General features: G+C 43.1%; 1 protein-coding gene across 3 annotated transcripts; it reads right to left on the reverse strand.

Annotated features, from left to right (window-relative positions):
- Positions 1–5,516: 5,516 nt before the first annotated feature.
- PSMG2 (proteasome assembly chaperone 2) lies at positions 5,517–17,936 on the reverse strand. Of its 3 annotated transcripts, none has more exons than XM_090039637.1 (7): positions 17,804–17,936; positions 13,757–13,928; positions 12,576–12,634; positions 11,469–11,587; positions 10,089–10,262; positions 6,296–6,416; positions 5,517–5,871 (listed from the first exon to the last, which is right to left on the reverse strand). In XM_090039637.1, exons 1-7 carry the CDS (start codon positions 17,861–17,863, stop codon positions 5,779–5,781), a joined length of 798 nt encoding a protein of 265 aa, XP_089895763.1. In that variant the 5' UTR covers positions 17,864–17,936; the 3' UTR covers positions 5,517–5,778. The 3 variants fall into 3 exon arrangements, with proteins under 3 accessions (XP_089895763.1, XP_089895762.1, XP_089895761.1); XM_090039636.1 differs by having other exon boundaries at positions 5,517–5,874; XM_090039635.1 differs by having other exon boundaries at positions 5,517–5,874; positions 6,292–6,416.
- Positions 17,937–18,044: the final 108 nt, after the last annotated feature.

Here is an 18,044-nt window from a genome sequence, read left to right on the forward strand (position 1 = left end):
TGAAGATGCTGTGATATAATTATGCTTATTTTTAAAGAGAACACAACATTTTTGGGATATAACATTTGGTTGCTATTCAGCAGATCCTTAATTATCACAAACACTCCCCTGAAGTATCTGCAGCCCACAGTACAGCCTTTGCCTAGTATCAGCCCGGGCTGATAGAAATGGAAGTGACCAGCCTACTATCTTTTTGTCCACATTCAACAAAATGCAAAAACTAAGCAGCAGATTTGTGCGTCTCATTGCTGGAACATGGTAAAATTATTTTAATGCGATTATGTCTCAAATGTCTGCTTTCTATTTTCTTAAACTGGTCATCTTGTAAGTCTGTCTGTCCTGTTTCTTAAAAAGTGCAGCTGCCTCAATACCATGGTGACTAAAACGACATAAGTACTTACTTCAATAATTAGTTTGAAATTATACCTTTTGACTGTGCCCATTCAAGGGAAGAAAAAGTTAATTTGCTTACTCCTCAAAACTGTAGCACTTGTTTATCACATTCTGTCTCTGAGCTCCAATTAGACAGTCCCTTGCTGTTGCTACACACCTCTTGCTTCTCTCTCACCCTTCCCATTGCTTTGTTTCTCCATTGTTTAGATTACTACATTGACCAGAATTTAATCTCTTACTTAACTTGCTTTGATTTTTAGTAACTACAAAAACTGAATGCACCTCCTTTGTCATTAACTGCAGTTTCCCATACTGCTCAGCATATAGAAAACAAGTTAATTCTTGGGTACTAAAATTAACAGAGAGAGTCTGTAGCTTGAACTTGCTGTGGTAAACGACTGTCAGATAGCACCTATTAAAGTACACCCATGATATGTTAATAGAATGAACTGAACACAAGATTAGAAGTGTCCATTTTTAAACTGGTTTAAATTGGTGTCTTAGATGTGTGCACTAGCATTCATGTAGTATTTTTCATTAAAATTACATTGCCACAGGCCACTAACTCACTCGTTATTTTACCTACATAGATGCATGCTGATAATCAGCACTCTAAAACCTCTAGTACTAAGCTTTAATCCTGTCCTTTCTGATCTGCTGCTGGTACACAGTAAATTATTTGAACAATAACATCTTTATTAAAAGAAATATATATTTACTTGTTAAATATTGATTCAGTTGAATATTATGTAGAAAATTAGGCTGAAGGGGAGATGTACCATAATACTGTCCCTTATAGAGAACTGAGTCACCCTTTTAAAGTTTACTCAGTTCTGCTGGGAACAGCGTTGTTGTACCGTTTCACTAAAGTAATTGCTTTGATCCCCCAGAGCTACAAGTGCCAAACACACCCAGCTAAATATAGCAAGCTTATGGGAACAAATTACTTAAAGGGAAAAAATGAGAAGAAAAAACTACTGAGTAAAGCCTGTGAAAAAGCAAGGTACTTTTAATACCTAACTTTCATAGAAAATATTTTTAAACAAAATTAACCTACAGTTGTTAAAAGGACACCCTAATTATGCCTCTTCAATGCATACATGCTTTCCACTAAATTCAGTGAGTTTATTATTTTTTTAAGCAAGCTAAAGTTGCAGCCACATGCAGTATTTATTGTATGAGGTGTTCATGCCCACATCAAGAAGTCATGCTTACTATCCATTAAGGTCTTTTATTCTACAATAACATCTGTAATTCAGTTGATTTTTTGCTGCTGAAGACATAGTGCAATAGTCCACCCATGCTACTCTAATTGAAGGCTCAGGGCCTCATTTAAGACAATACACAAGTGGCTGTAATAAATCAAAGGAGGGAACAGTGAGTGACTGGAATATGTGGCTACATTCACTAGTTATGTTCACACTTTGAAACACTGCAGTCCACTGCTCTAAGTGGGACTAGAGTAAGAGGTTCTAGGATTGAGCCAGGTTGAAGATTGTTTTAAAAATATTGAGACGAAGAGACTTCAGGGTAGCAGTCTGCATGCTGAAGTAGCGTGATTGTGCTGCTATTAACAAGATTCCTCCCCCACAAAAAAATTCTACCTATCAGCAATTTATGAAACATTCCAGAATTAGATACTCAGTCCCAACCACACCCACACTTTCCATGCAGTACCTAAAGCTAGTTAATTCCACTCAGCTCTCCCCAAATTATTCTAAACTCTAGCCCACTTATGGCTTATACATATTCATAAGCCCCAACCTTTTGTCTTTGGGGCTTATGAACTTCCTCTTTGGGGCCATTAAAGATTGATAACTTTCACATTTTACAGTGGGGTATATCTGGAGTAACCTTCTGACTTCTTTAGTTACTGGCAGTCTATGCTGAAGGAATGGAAAATTGATGTAGCTGCGTTTTTGACTTCCTGGATTTAGGAGCAACCCCTGCTGAGCAGTCTGTTCCACATCCAGCAAGCACTTAAACATTTGGGTATGCTTTGGGATTTAAAATGAGGCCCTGAGCCTTCAATTAGAGTGGCATGGGTGAACTATTGCACATAGGCTTCAATTTAAGCAGCCAGCCAAGTGCTTTGCTGGACTGGAGCTGGAATGCTTACCTGCCTGGTAGGCTCAACTCCTCAAACTATAAAGCAGCGCTGCTTTGGAAACAGCTCTCAGATTCTACCTTCTGGTTGCTTCTTAGGGATGACATGTTCCCCATGAAGAGTGTTACATTCCTGGAGAATTTGGAGATCCTTCAAGATGAAAAGTACTGCACTTAAGATGTCTGAAGATAACTTTTTTCCTGTCTAAATGCAAACTATGGCCATTGATGTACAAACTATATCCTAGCCTAGACCACTTCATCCCTTCACAAGGGCAGCAAAGGCTGCAGGGGGCTGGAGAGCAGGAATCCCTACACACCTCACGTGATCCCTGGTGATGGGGCAGAGGAATCAGGGTACTGAGACTGAAAAATCACAGGGGTAATACAGCCATTTCAGAAAGTCCTTGCTTCAAAGATATTCCTCAGTTTTTGAGGATCATTTTTGAAGCATTTCTTCTGCTATGCATGTCTGTTTCCCCTGTTCCCCCTTTTGTTTTGAGTACAATCTCAAACAGCATATCTGGTCATGATCTACAATAAATAGCATTTGCAGGGATGAAAATTTGCAGGGATGAAAATTACAGGAAAGTGCACAAATGGTTAACCAATATCTGACCACTTTTCAATAAGTATGTTTCTGTTCCTTGGAAAGTAATCACAAGACCATGAGCCTCAAATGAAATCTTAACTTTAAAGCTGTTGTTTGAAACCTGCTAGGGTAGTTGCATGCAAATTCCAGAATCTGCTGTTCTAGCACAGCTCAATTTCTCATGCATTTTCTTGTCTGCATTGTCATCTCAAATACTTGTGACATGCTTGGTGGTTCTGACAATATTTTATTCTCATTGCAACTAAGATGCCACGTCACTCATTCATGAAGACTTGAAAAGCAGTCTACATATGTATTTTGAGTGTGTAGAACTTCTCCTACTTGTAAGCCAAAGTACATCACATGTGCTTAAGTTGGGACCTGGGTTTTCCATTTCCCACGGAAAAAAAATGGAGAAAACCACAGATTCCCTGTTTTTATTGGCGAAAACACGGATTTCTCTTCTTAGCAGAGAAATCCACGGAGTCTCCACTTTTGCAAAGAGCTCTCACAGCTGGCACAGCTCCAGCATGCAGGAGCAAATTGCAAAAAGGGTGGGAAACCCCCAGCCCTGGCCAGAGGGGGAGGGAGGAGGGGGAAGGCAGACCCTGAGCCTACGAGGCAGGCAAGGCCAAGCTCAGGCTCACACTCACCCTTTGCCCCTGGAGCATGGAGGTAAGTACGGCAGGGCTGGGGAAGATGGTTTGGGGTCTGAGGGAGTGGGAGGTGCTCCCAGCCCCAGGTGGCACATTGCAGCAGGGAGCAGGGCCAGGGGGTGAGGGCAGGGGTGCCCCTCTGCGAGGGGCTTTGTGGGCAAGCAATACGGGGCACAGTGTGGTGGTGCCCGCCGTGTGCAGGCCACATACATGCCGCCCGGCCGGCTGCCCAGGGCAGGGGGAGAGGGAGGCTAGCATGCGGCTGGAGCACAGCTCCGTGGCCAGCTCTGCAGCCACTGTGAGGGATGGGGACTTGGGGTGGGGAGTGAGGACTTGGGCTTGCACACAGCACTGCCACTTACCTGGAGGCCTGTTATGGCGGTGATGGCTGCTGCCTCCAAAACCTCCCGCTGCTGCCGCAGAGCCAAGCTTGGAGCTGTGCAGCCAGTGGCAGCGGCACAACGCAGGGTAGTGGTGGGGATGGCTGCATGCTGCCCAGCCACCACTATGCTGCTGCTGCCACCCAGTGGCCAGCCACACCTTCCCTTTCCCCTGGCCCTGCCCTGCCCTGCCCCTTCCCCCTCACACACTTACCTGCTGAGGTAGGTGTCAGTGTCTGTGTCAGCATGTCTGTTGGTCTGGGGGGCTGCTGCAAGGGGCATCAGGAGGGCTGAGACTTTGGGGGGAATGCAGGGCACCAGCAGCACTGGGGGGCCTTTAATTTTTATCATGGATTTTGGGTTTTTAAATCGGAGAATTTTCAATTTTTAATCAGAGAAAACCAGGATCCTTAGTTACTACTTTGTCAATTGAAGATTAAAGCTAGTTCCAGATTCAGACTTTAGAGCTGTCAATCTGAGACAATATTGCTTGAAGATTCATCAGTGTGAAACACTGCAGCTTTGTTATGGGAAGTAAAAACATGAAACCAAAATACTTCTAGCTCAACCATTACCAGTAACAGTTTTCTTTCATACCCACATCATTCTACATATGTTGAAACTATTTTAGGCGTGGCAGATTTTAGCAGTACTTCTAATTTAGGACTCATGTCTGACTTTTGAAACACTGTATTTGAAAGTATTTCAGACTACACATATTTGCTCCAACTAGATCTTTTTATGGTGTGTGATTGATTCAGCATTACTAGCCAGAGATGCCCAAGGGTGCAAAATATGAATGAAAAACCTCTCAGGAACAGTAAAGATTATTAATTGCTGACATTTTAGTTTCCATTCCTATTTGGTTTTTACTTATTGCAATGTTTGGGGAATCTTCAGACACATCCTTAGCTGGAAGTGAATAGTATACGTTCTTAATTATATAAAAATGTTCTTCTCATTCATAAGGCTTTACTCAATCAATTAAGGAAGAGAGTAATACCATATGTGCTAAGTGATTAGTCACTTATTCTGAATAGCTGAAGCCAATTCTTCACAAAATACAGGTTGTTAGATGGCTGCCAAATAATTTTAACTTCTACACTTCTCATCTATTCTAAATGAAACTGGAAGCTCTTCAGGTCAGTTGCTATTTCTCTTGAGGTATGCTCCTAATCCCAGAGGGCTCATCTCTGCTATTGCTGCAATACAAATAGATATGGAAACTAAGACATTCTTCCATTGATTTTTTTTAAAATTGTAACTTTGACATTTGAATGAATAATCTGGAGACTCGCACTAATCTTACTGAATATGCTATGCTTAGAGGTGGCCATATGGCACTCTTCATGACAATGGTAGATAGGACAGGATATTAAAACAAAAATGCCCTTTTGAAATAATTTATTAGAAAATATTCTAACAGAAGTTTCCAAAGGAACCATTGTGCAAAACATCACACTTTAGCCAATTAATGGAAGTTAAACCAATTTCTTTAAATAACCACAACGTGAAAAGATCTGCTTGCTTATATAAAGAGATATTAATGTCTATAGCAAACTAGGCTGCTGCTGCTTACGCTTGTTATGTTACCATCATAGGGGAAGTTACAAATATTTTATACAGGTGACTTAGAAAAATTCAGCACAGATCAGAAGAGTGCGGGTGGAAGACCACTGCCAAATAACAGTCTCCAAGAACTTGGTATTTTCCAGTGTGAAGCGGTAGTTGTGGTACTGCTGCTCTGCTGATTTAAAAACAGCAACGTTATTTTCAAATTTTAGAATGGCAGTAACCACAGCTAGAAAAAAATTATTTCCCACACTTTCTTTCCCTTTATCTTTAGTCACACAGCTAATCATTGTAGATTTATCAGGAGAAGGCTACCATAAGACCAACCAGGATTATACTTTCAACCTAACATGCTATTATTCTCAAAACATACAGTATCTGGTTTTTGTTCCTGAAGAACATGGTGAAAAAACTTCTCTGGTTCCAGTAACCTGGACAACACAATGACAAAATCTACCCTGAAATACAACCTTCCAAGGACAGAGAATTGCACGTTAGTGAAAATTCAATTAAAGTTTGAAACAGTCTTTGTAATTTTCTACTGAAACAATTAATAGTCAGAAATATAAAACCAAGAATTTTAGATACATACTTACTTCACTTTTAATTAGCTGGAACCATTCATTAAGGTAGTTAACCAGAGCAAGTGCATCAGGGATATTATCCCCTTCTGAGCAAAATTTCAGTAGAACAGCCATTGGGATTCCTTTAGAACAACTAGAACAGAAATTGTAATTTTTATTGGAACAATAATAACTGGGGAGTAGCTCACTTAATATAACAGGTTTGGGGTTTTGTTTTATTTTTGCCTGTACCTTTTTCTTTTAAAAAAGCCACAAAAACTGTCTCCAAGCTGGAGACCGGGGGGCACAGATTCTATGCCACAAACTCCTAGATAGCTTGTCTGCTACCTCCCCTTTTCCATTTATGTTAAACATGGAAAAAGAAGTTATGCAAGCTGCACTATATGAAAGAATGCATGGAACTTTAAAATAAAAAGGTGTAGACATCTGCATTAAGAGGTAGCTGATAATTACATGAACAGTGTAAAGTTTAGTAAATTCACTTCTAAATAAGGATTATGGAGAAAGGAAATCTCAAGAGGGACAAAGAAAGATTAGAATCTAACTAAGCAATCAGATGAATCCTGATGGGGAATTTAAATTACCTGGGTTGACTTCTCCACCCTACAGACATCTGATGTTGGATGCATCTTAGAATAAAAAACCATGCAAAGACGGGGTGGGCAAAATACAGCCCATGGCCTGGATACAGCCCACCAAGGGATTCTGTCCAGCCTGTGGCAGATCCCTTGGCCTCACCCAGACCAGGCACTCCCCCCCTCACTCAGCTTTTCCCTGGGCTCCTTCCCTGCGCACAGAAAAGTGGCCCCTCGCCCGCCCCATGCCCAGCACTCCCTGCTGCAGGTGCTCGCAGCCCATGCAGGGCTCTCCGCAGCAGGCACGGGCAGCCCCAGGCTGGCTGCAGCGTGGGGCACAAAGCATGGGGTGGGGAGGGGCTGCTTCCCCCCCACACACACACTCAGCACCACCTTGTAACCCGGCCCCACTGCCAGCCTGGCAGTGGGGTGGGTTACAAGCTGGTGCTGAGTGCAGGGAAAAGTGGGGCGCGCCAGCCATGAGGCAGGCAAGGGGCCACTTTTCCCTGCGCTCAGCACCAGCTTCTTCCCTGCTGGCAAGCAGGGGGTTGGGGCTGTGCGCTGCCCCCGGCCTGTACTGTGAGGCTGGGGGGCACTGCGTGTGAGTGGGTGAGGAGCCAGCAGGAGCATGGGGCCCACATCAGTGTCCCGGGGCCAGTGCCGGTGGGGCCCAGAGCAGGGTGGCAGGAGTGCGGGGTCCCAGCTGGCAGGCGCTCTACAGAGCCAGGCCAGCTCCTTTCTCCCTGCTGGTGCAGCCCAGCCTGACTTCACAGACCCCTGCCATCCTGCACCCCACTTTGGGCCCCACTGGTGCTGGCCCTGGGATTTTGGTCCCAAGATGGTAACCAGAGGGTGGGGTACCTGTCAAGGGGTGGGGGACACGGGGCTGGGTGGGCCCGCTGTTGTGGGAGCCCGCCAGGCTTCCCCTGGGTCCTACTGCCCTTGGTTCCTGTCATTTTTGACAGGAACCAAGGGCAGAGAAATATTCATTTTCTACATTTCTTTATAGGCCCTGCAGGCTGGACAGAATGGCCTCACAAGCCAGATTGGCCCGCAGGCCATATTTTGCCCACCCCTGCCCTATGCTGTCATGGCCCCAAGATCCTGATCCCAGTTCTGGGAGTTTTGGTGAGCTGTTGGGGGAATGGCGGGATGACCTGGTTTGCAACAGCTCACCAAAACTCCCTAAGTGGCCCTCCAGTCCAAATAATTCCCAACCCCTGTGCTAGGGTATCATTTAACATTAGTCTGAAAGGCAGAAAACAAATCTAATTGGGCTCCAACTTGGATGTTTTTGATAAAATATTTAATCTTGGAATTTTAGTGCAGTGCCAAAGCAAGGTCATGCTTTATAACTCAAGGGTGAAAAATCTGTGAACTATTAAAGCATTAGTGATTCAAGCATAATCACTTCAAGTCAGTGACTCAAAACACGTACTTGGCTGTTTTTTTTAAGTGAGAGTACACTGATGTTCAACCCAAATTTTTTTTAAATTTTAAATACAAAAGAGAAAGACATATTCAGCAAGATCCTGTTTGTTTGAAGAGTAGAAAGTTACAGCAACATTTACAGCACTGTTGAAACAAGTTTTCCATTTGAATGGGAAAATTTAAGGATATGAAATTTTTTGTCATGAGACTGACACCGAGAGGAAATGTTACAGCACTCTGCCACCCACAAATGAAACGGAATTAAAAATAATCAATTCACTACTGAAATGGTTGGGGAAGTCATTCAACATTTTCTCAAATTGACTGTAAGCTAACAAAAGGAGAAGCTCTGAACCTTTGATTCAGATGTTGTGAAGTATGTGCTTGGTTTTCCTTTCCTCCTTTTGGAGGTGTGCTTTCCACAGAACTAGAGATGTTTAATGAGGAGCTCAGAAAAAAAATATGAATGTTCCATTTTTTGTCAATCTTAGCAGTAGCCAATTTAAAAAAAATAACATTCCTGTGGTGTAGTACCCAGATAACACCCAGTCTAGCGATAATAGCCTACATGGTTTATAAAGCATAGAGTTATCTTTTTGGGAGACAGTATGATCTAGAACAGTGGTTCTCAACCTTTTTAGACTCAAGGCACCCACCTTAGACTCAAGGTATCCTTGGAAAATGCCTGCTGTTAATTTTCACTCTTTTTTTATTATAGAAAACCAAGAGCAATTCTTCTGTTGCAGTGCGGGGAGCCACATGGTAGGGCAAGTGGTTTTGGGGGGAACAGGGGACAGACAGTAGGGGGAAGGTGGTGTGGAGGGAGGCAGCTTACCCCCAGCTGTCTGTCACCTCCCTACTTACCCCACCTTCTGCCTGCCCCCATCTTGCCTTCGGGCCGCCCCTCAGCCTTTGCTTTTTGCCAGCCCCCTGCCCCTCCTCCCTACCATTGCGCTAGTGTCAGCAGGCTCTGTGCCTACTCTAGCCTGGGGCATGGAGCCTGGCCCCAACCCAGCCCTGTATCAGCAGTGCTGGTTCTGAGCTGCTGTTAGAGGGCTGGGCTGGGGCCAGGCTCTGTGCCCCAGACTAGAGTGGAGACAGAGCCTGACAGTGTCAGAGCAAGGGTAAGGGAAGGGGAGGTAGGGGGAAAGTGCAAGGATAGAGACTCCAAGGACATGGCAAAATGGGTGGGGTTGGGGACCTGAGGCTGTGGGGAGAGGGTAAAGAGGGGCCAGAAGGGGTGAGTGTGAGTGCACAAGGCAGCAAAGGGGGTGGGGGTAGGGGGGGGGGGTACAAATGGTGGGGGGGCAGGCTGCAGCTGTGGTCTACCCCCACACTGCCCTGCACCTGATTCCAAAACACAGGCCTTCTCTCCCCACCTTAAGTGGGGGAGAACTTCATCATGGAATCGAGCATACACAGTATTTTTTTTTTAAGTCAGATACCAAAATGAATGATCTTGATTGCAATCTGTTCCTGGTACCCACAGGCCCATTCACAAAATACATATCTGAGCCATTTTTAAGCAGGGTGATGCAACTTTTTTTTCCAGTTTTTTCTATTGTATCCTCTACCTCCTGTCTTGATCAAAGGCCTGTACTGAAAATGAGTCTCCTCTCCAGAAGAGGAGTATCTAAAGAATGCTTTTTCTCTAAAGCACCACATACAACATCTCTCAAAAAGAAAATTATGTTAATTTTTCAGGAAGTAGATTCACAGTCAAATGTAAATTGTGCCTACAGACTAAAACTGGGTTTTATATCTTTGTGTTTCTTTCTAACATTAGCCAGCTTGCTTACCTCTCAGTGAACAATAACTTTGTGATGCCACCTCCAGGGATATGTAGAACCTTCTCTGCATTGTTTATTTCAGGGTAAGCTGCTACTTTTTCCATCTCTTTCCAGTTTAGCTCCTGCATCTGATCTCCAACTGTTTTCTGAATTGTAGGTGAGAGCAGATACCGCAGTGGTGTACTGAGGAAAAAAACAAAAATACATTAAATGCAAGAATGCTGTATATGGTGCATGGGTTACTGCATGTATAAGAATCCAACTGGAATCAATAAAAGGCCTTTACCCCACAATAAGTATTGCACAAAGATTGTTTTCTTTCACAAGACAGGCCAGAGGCTAATTTGTGGTTACGAAATGCTGTAAGCTAGTCAGCTATCCACCACATAAGATAACTAAATGGTACATGGTGGAAGTACCTATTTAAGCCTAAAGCAATCAAGTATCATTTTTCTCCTTCAGTTACTGTTATATAAGAAAAAGATGAGCTGACTGTTAAACTACTGTATTTTTATTTCTGAATAGCAGAGTCCTTTTCTCTTGAGGTCCAAATAACTGTTACATACAGAAAATCAGGGATGCTGAAGTCTGAGTAATTCATTTAGACTTGTTAAATTGATCTGTACTGGGTTACAGTGGGCTTGAACTTAACATTAGGAAGATATACTTTGCTATGACTACTTTAAATAGCTTTTCAATCATTTCAGAAATTGTTTTGCTGTCAAATCAGTGCCACAGACTTGGCCTGTATGTCTGCTATCAGAAAACAAAGGACTTAATCCTGTGGTATGCAACAATCTAGAACATGAAAAAGGATTTCTTGATGAGTGAATGTAAATGCCAGTTCTAAAAACAAGCATGCGAAGTGTAACTGGTGATTATACAGGCACATCATTTAAGCCTATAACTCATTTAAAGGACACTGTGTTTCATTAAGATGTGTAGTTTGGAAAAAAATCCAGCAATTTCATCATCTTTATCATGGATTACAACGCATTCAGGGTAAAAAACAATTTTTTTAAAGGAAAAACTTTCATCTCCCACGTTACCTGTAGCTTAAACATTGCAGTGTCCTACTAATGTAAAGAACAGAATATTAAACTAACCACAGCTCAGCAAAAGTTAATTTGGTTTATTATCTACACTGAAAGACAGGAAAGCAGAGAGAAACTAGATTTTTTAAATTTGACTTTAACAGTCTTGACTTCGTACGAATCCTCTTAGGACACAGTACTGCATACATATTATATAATGCATATCCACACAAGGCAAAAAGAGCATATCAAACATAGTAAAATCAATCAGACCCAGGCTAGATGAAAATATAACATTTAACTTTATGGAAAAGAAATATTAATAAGATGACTAAAAGTAATCATACAAACATACCCATGAAGCTGCTGATCATCACGCTGGTATGCATGACTGCTAGACAGAAGAATAACTCTGGCACATTTACTGCTTTTCACCCAAGAAAGAACAGTTTGACAAAAGGATGTATATTTATTCTTTGGAGAAAATGGAGAAAAAGAATGACAAATTAGATCTTTAAGAAATGCCAAACTACAATATAAGAGACTAACTTTTTGCAACAATGCAAGGTAATGTTCAACTATTTTTTCCTCCTGCCTGTTAGGTCTTTACTTTAGGACATTTTTTTTAATGGAGGGCTACAGACTGAAACAACTTAACCAAAATGTTTTGTGTTGGAATTAAATTGTGTGTGTGAAAATATTAATTTTCATGCAGTGGTACCTAAGTGAGCCAATTCCCACTGCTATGCATAGGATTATAGAGTTAGATTGGGTCCTAAGAAATCCAGAGCATTTTCCTCCAGCAGGAATTAGCAAAAAAAACCATGTGCCAACTCAGTTATTCTTGTGTGGTAAATGCTGACTTTAATGACAATCACTATGCCTCTACACAGCACATGTATACAAGGCAAAATCCTCCATGTTTCACATTATTCAGGTTTTAGAGGGACAGAGAAATTATTTCTGCTGTTATCATGACAGCAGAAAATAACTTCTTTTAGGAAAGAGAAATAGCACAAACAGGCAGCAATTACAAGGAGCTCTTTCCCACAAACATAATGTCTGAAAAACACTGACACTTTCCTGGAGACATCAATGATTGAGTAAAATGTACCCCAACATAATTTTGATCTTCTATTAGGAGTCCAGAATTTCAACGTCATACAATCAGTGACAGAGGTTAAAAAGTCTCTTTGTTTTTGGTTTGTTAAACATTTTACAAATAATTAGAGAAGATGTTAGGTTAATTCCAACTTCTTTCTTGTTATTTGATATGTATTAAACAAGAACACAGTTAGCAATACTTTTCTAGATTAATTTTATAGAAAATTGATTTTAGTGTACTGGACATGAGATGGTTAAAATCAATCTGGACTGCTAAAGAACTTGAATGTAGATGCTTTCTGATTCAGAATTTATTTCCAACATATGTAATGAAAACAACAAACAAGCAAACACACACCTTTATAAATGGTGATCTAATCTGAAGAACCACAAGCTTCTTAGAAGATAATGAATATACTACAAAAAAGTTATAGAACAACAAAAAAAGTGAATATTCTAGGGTTAGAAGGGTTTGGACTAATCCAGTACACAAGATAATTAAAGCTTGGGGATCTACAGTACAACTTCCAGTTATTAAAGAAATAAAAGTATACAACCAGATTTATATTACAATTGTCTTCATTAGTCTTAGTTTCCCTAAGCATGACCATAAAAGAACAAAACAGCCAAAAAGCCATAATGACTCAGCTGAACCAGAGAAGCTAGTTTTACAGCTGCTTTCGCTGATCAAAATATTTACCTTGGGACTTCCAGTTTTTACTGCTGAAAGTCCACAGAAACCTGATGACCAGAACAGAAAAAGGAACTGAAGATATTAGAAAATGAGAAGGGAAAAAGTTGGACAGGAAGAAGGAACAAGTAAGAGGAGTATATAGATTACTTTTTTTTTTTCCAAGTAGAGCAGGGGTAGATATGGCAGAAATATAGTGAAACTGAACCTGGACACCAAAAACATTCTTTAATATTAAAGTTAAAACTTTCAAATCTGAAATCTAATGTGGAAGCTCTCTTCCTAGCATCAGTCTAAAAACTGACTTTAATATTATATCCACAATTTGGGGATTACATGACAAAAATTCCTACAGCTCCTAATGTAAGAATTTTTTTCACTTGACTTCTGTAGAAATCTCGGTTTGGAATGCATAAGAATGGGACAAGCGGGGTTTTTTTATGGTGTTACTGTTTATTGGACCAACTGCATAGGTAGGATAATGTGGGATAACTATGCAATTAGTCCAAAAAAAGATATCACCCTAAGAAATCCTTGCCATGCATATAATTCCTGGACTATCACGGCTATAACAATCACATTGACACTACCAGAATACGGGACAATAACTTAATTAAATAAAAAGGCACAGAGTATATTAACACAATTTAGTTCATTGTTTTCTGGTTGCCAGCTGGTTTTAGAAATAAAGACCCCAATCCTGCAGAGAGCATCCCATGGATGAGTCCTTGCACCTGTGCAGAACCCCTTTTCACTAAAAGGTTTTTCTATATAGACTACTGCAGGACTGCAGCCTAAGTCAACATCTGAAAATTAGTTGGAAAGACTACTGCTATAACTTTACATACCTTCTGCATTTATACTCAATTCTGTTGAGTTTTCTTCTGCTGTTGCATACGGATTATTCCCAACCATTGGCACAAGGCAATCAGTGTAGAAGTAACCCACTTTAGGCATGTCAAGTGTAGAAATAACCAAGTCTATCGCTAGTTGGCCAACATTTCCCACTGATACAGATGGCTGAAACAACAGAAGATACTTAGCGTCAAACTAACACATTTGTAGTTTACCTAGTAAGTTACAGTAAAGTTCATCCATAAAATGTGATGGTCTGAGAAACAGACCAAAATTAAGTGACATGAATCCTCAGACTAGTTAGACTTACCACACTTCTAAGAGAAGCATTTCATGTTTTGAAGTGTAATTTGTTGAGCAGCCTGGCTTGCCTACTAATACAAACTTTGGCCTGGACCCTGCAAATATATATTAAAATTTATTTCTTCAAGTAGCCCTACTTTCATAGAAAATTAAGTATGGGACTGAGGGTTCAGGGTTTTTTTTTTTTCTCCACAGGTGACAAAGTTACTAAAACTCAAAGCAGAAGCTGTCAGTACTTAAAGTGACACCTAATGGTTATTCTGATATTACACACTTAATATGTAAATACAACTATGGTATTTTAATTGAAATAACGGTAAGTACTATTCAAATTAACAAGTAAAATCCCCTCAACTTTGACCTAATTAACTCTCCTCCCATCCAGTATTTTAAAATTGGATATGAAAACCTGAGGCGTTATTCTACATATCTCAAAACACATATTTGTTCACATTTTGTTTCTATACTAACCAATATGTAGCATAGGATTTGTAAATTCGGAACTGTATACCCTTTATCTCCAAGATAAATGGGATGCTGGTCAGTATATCAGGCAAGTAAAAAATTACTATAATAATTAATTAAAAAATCACCTTTTTGCTAATGAAGATGAAGCATCAGGGGAAACTCCACCTGAGCTGTGGTGTCAACAGCTTTGGAAAGTATGCCTAACAAGTTTTCTTCTTCTTTAAAAAAAAGGAATGCATTATACTCACAGGGACTTACTAGTAACTTGGGGGGGGGGGAGGAAGAGAAGTCACATTTTTCATTAAAGTATCATATGTATTATGTGCCCCAGCCCTATATAGCTATACAGTGCTCTACTCTGCTCAGCTTGACTCTCATCCAACAGTCACAGAACTAAGTTCAAGTGTATCTTGCTGGAACCATCAAGATACCCTGAAGTGAAAAGCTACCAGTGTCCTGCTGCCTAACATCCAATTTATAATAAAATCAAAGAATTTAGGGGAAAAAATTCACCCCTCTCTGTGTCCACATGGCTGATGCAGCTGATGGTGCCACGGATATAGTCAGTTTACACTGACATTGTTTGAGCTCTTTCTGGGAGGAATCCCTATGGCAGTGATTTCTCAGTAAGGGTGCTTTGACATACTTTCAAAGGTGCTGTAGGGTACCAGGCAATGTTAGTTTTGTTAGGTATGCACAACTAATTCAAAAGATAAACCCAGAGATTTGAAATAGGAATTCATGGTGTTAAAAAGATTCTGGCCTGTTGTGGTCTTTCCAAGTTCTTTGCAACAGAAGAATTGCTCTATTATTTGGCCATGGTCAACAAATAAGTGAAATATAAGAAGTAGCATTTTCCAAGGTGTGGTCCAAGCCTATCAAAGGGTGCCTCAAGTATAAAAAGTTGAGAACCACTGCCCTACGGCTATGTAAAGGGAGAAGGCACTTTCATTTAATACCAAGCCAGGTCCTGACCGCTTTAGATTATGGTGAAGTAGGGGTGGATCGGGAACGTGCATTTGGGCAGCAGCACATTTGCACCCCCTCCACCCAAAATTTAAAACCAGTGTCAGAGGGAGGAGAAGTGGCATTTCTATTCAGGTGGTGCTGATGGAGTAATGGTTTATTATAATCTACCTGACCACCCCAGCTCACCCTGCTTCACTCCACAGGTGAGAATGACCATCTCTTTTTTTAACTGTCTCTACCTTCTACTAATCAAGTTATCCTTTCTTCCGTAATTTAGCGGTCTGTTAGCCATTCCCGGTAATGCCTCTCTTCAATTCCATGGCCCTCCAGACTGTTTGTAGTTGCAGCCTAAAAAACCTTAACTCAGATACAGAAATGACGGACAGAAGTATTGGCGGCATGGTCAAGATTCTCAAGAAGGCAAGATTCTGTTTTAAGTATCCCAGTGAGACATACCTGTAAACTACAACTGTGGGACTAATGCCACACTATCTTTTTTACACTTAATATCTAATCTAGCAGATACCTGCAATTCCAGGCAAGTTGCATTTTGCTTTCACTTTGATCTCAAAATGGGAAAAGCCAGGGATGGATCTAGAGGGAGAATGATGATGCACTTGCACCCCCTCTGATGTCTGCTCCACCCAACCAGCTGCTTGGTAGTGGCAGCATTTCTATCAGGGCATGCCCAGGGAATTCATTTGACTTTGTGGCTCACTGTCATCTACCTGATCCCTTCTCAACTCTTCATTCCACAAAGTGTTAACAATCCTCTCCTTAACTGTCTTGCTCTTCCCCTGCTCCAGCTCTCCTTTGTGCTGCCATTCTGCTGCTCCTGCTAACAAAGCTTCTCTTCCACAGCCCTGTGGCCTGCTTTTCCCTTATTGCAAAGCACTTCTTTTTGTTTTTCCTTCCATCTTATACAGAGATCATCCACCCGCAGATCCCTAGCAGCTTGGTAAATTTTTTGTTCGTTTTTAACTAGAGAAAAAAAAGTGTTGGGCTAGACAGGAGAATGCCTCCCACCATCTGCACCCTCCTCAAAATTGTGCAGTTACCCGTAAGGAAGGCAGTTAAGGTGTGTGCGTGTTGGGTCCCACCTGGGAACAAAGTTTCTAGCTCAAAGATCAGCAACCCCCAGCACGTGTGCCAGAGCATGGCACATGAGGCCATCTTCCTCACCATGCCACAGTCAGCCTGGGCTCTAGGCAGCTACCACCAACCAGAGCCCAGGTTGCTCGTGGCAGGTGACCAGGAGGCTGCAAGCAGCCCGGGCTCTGGCAGGCAGCAGATGGCCAGAGGCCAGGCCAGCTGCAGCCTAGAGGCTACAAACAGCTCGGCTGCACTCCATAGCTCCAGCACCAGCTCTGCAGCTGCATGCGCAGCTCCAGCACACAGCTGAGAAGGGACCTGAGGGCAGTGCAACCCTGCCCCCACCCCCTGCTGTCCACCCAGAAGCACATGTGCAGCTGCTTCTACCACAGAGCCAGTGCAGGCTGCTGCAGTGTGCCTGCCACCTGCTGCAGCTGCCATGAGCCCAAGCTGGCTGTGGCAGGCAGCTGGGAAGCTGCAAACTACATCACTGTGTTCCCCAACCCAGCTCTGTGGTGGTGGCAGCTACATGTACACCTTGGGATGGACAGCAGGTGAAGGACCTGGGTTGTGCTGCCCCAAACCCCTTCCCAGCTGCGCACCCAAAGCCTGGTGCACAGCCGTCACCATGGTGTCAATACCAGGACTGGGGAGCTTGGTGCAGATGTTTGCATCCTCTTGGCTGCCTTCCACAGGCTGCAGCAGGCAGTGGGCAGGCTGCGAAGAGCTCTGGCCCCAGCTCCATCGCAGCAGCAGGTGCACGTATGCCTCAATGCCCATGGTCAGGAAGGGGCTGGGGCAGCACAACCCTCACTACTGCCCCACGGTCCACCTGGAGGCACTTGTGGAGTGTCTGCCATCAATGAGGATCGGGCCCTTCACAGCTGCCCCACCTCTGGCCCGCCAAGCACAGGCATGGGTGGAGACTGTTGTGTTTTAGGTGCTCCAGCCAAAACCGTTGCCAACCCCTGTTCTAGTTTCTCTTGAAGTGCACCAAAACGAACTTGTGTGGGCTGTGAGGATGCCCATGCCCCGCTTCCAGCATCCAGGACCTTCTCGGCAGTGCCCTGCCCCGCAGGGTAGGCAGCAAGGCGCCCCGCTGACGTCACGATCAGAACGTTGGTCCCTCCCGTGCCAACTGCCCCCACCCCGTGCCCCCTGGGGGAGGGGCCGCGAGCAGCCCCAGCGCGGGGACGGGGGGTCGTTACCATAAGCAGCGTAAAGCCTTTGAAGTCGCGGCGCGCCGCGGCGCCACACGGCACAAACATGACAGCCGGCACAGGGTCCGGGGCCGAGCGGGACCTGCCTGTACTGCGGGGGCCTTCCACTCCCCGGCGCGTTAGGTGTCCGGGATGGCGCCTGTCCCCACCCTGCTTCCTACAGGGACCGCGCGGCTGCCGGAGCCCCCGAGCGGGCTGAGCCGGGGGTGCCAGTCCCGGGTGGCGGCGG

This window comes from Crocodylus siamensis, chromosome 3 (assembly GCF_052110815.1).
Source record: "Crocodylus siamensis isolate JL-2025a chromosome 3, ASM5211081v1, whole genome shotgun sequence".
NCBI classification, from domain to species: domain Eukaryota; kingdom Metazoa; phylum Chordata; order Crocodylia; family Crocodylidae; genus Crocodylus; species Crocodylus siamensis.

Coding starts and splice junctions, on each gene's coding strand:
- PSMG2 (XM_090039635.1), bottom strand. CDS start 17,863: ATGTTTGTGCCGTGTGGCGCCGCGGCGCGCCGCGACTTCAAAGGCTTT. Junction 10,263..11,468: donor GATGATCAGCAGCTTCATGG/GTATGTTTGTAT, acceptor TTTTTTCCTCAG/TACACCACTGCGGTATCTGC. Junction 6,417..10,088: donor AAGTTATTGTTCACTGAGAG/GTAAGCAAGCTG, acceptor TTTCTGTTCTAG/TTGTTCTAAAGGAATCCCAA.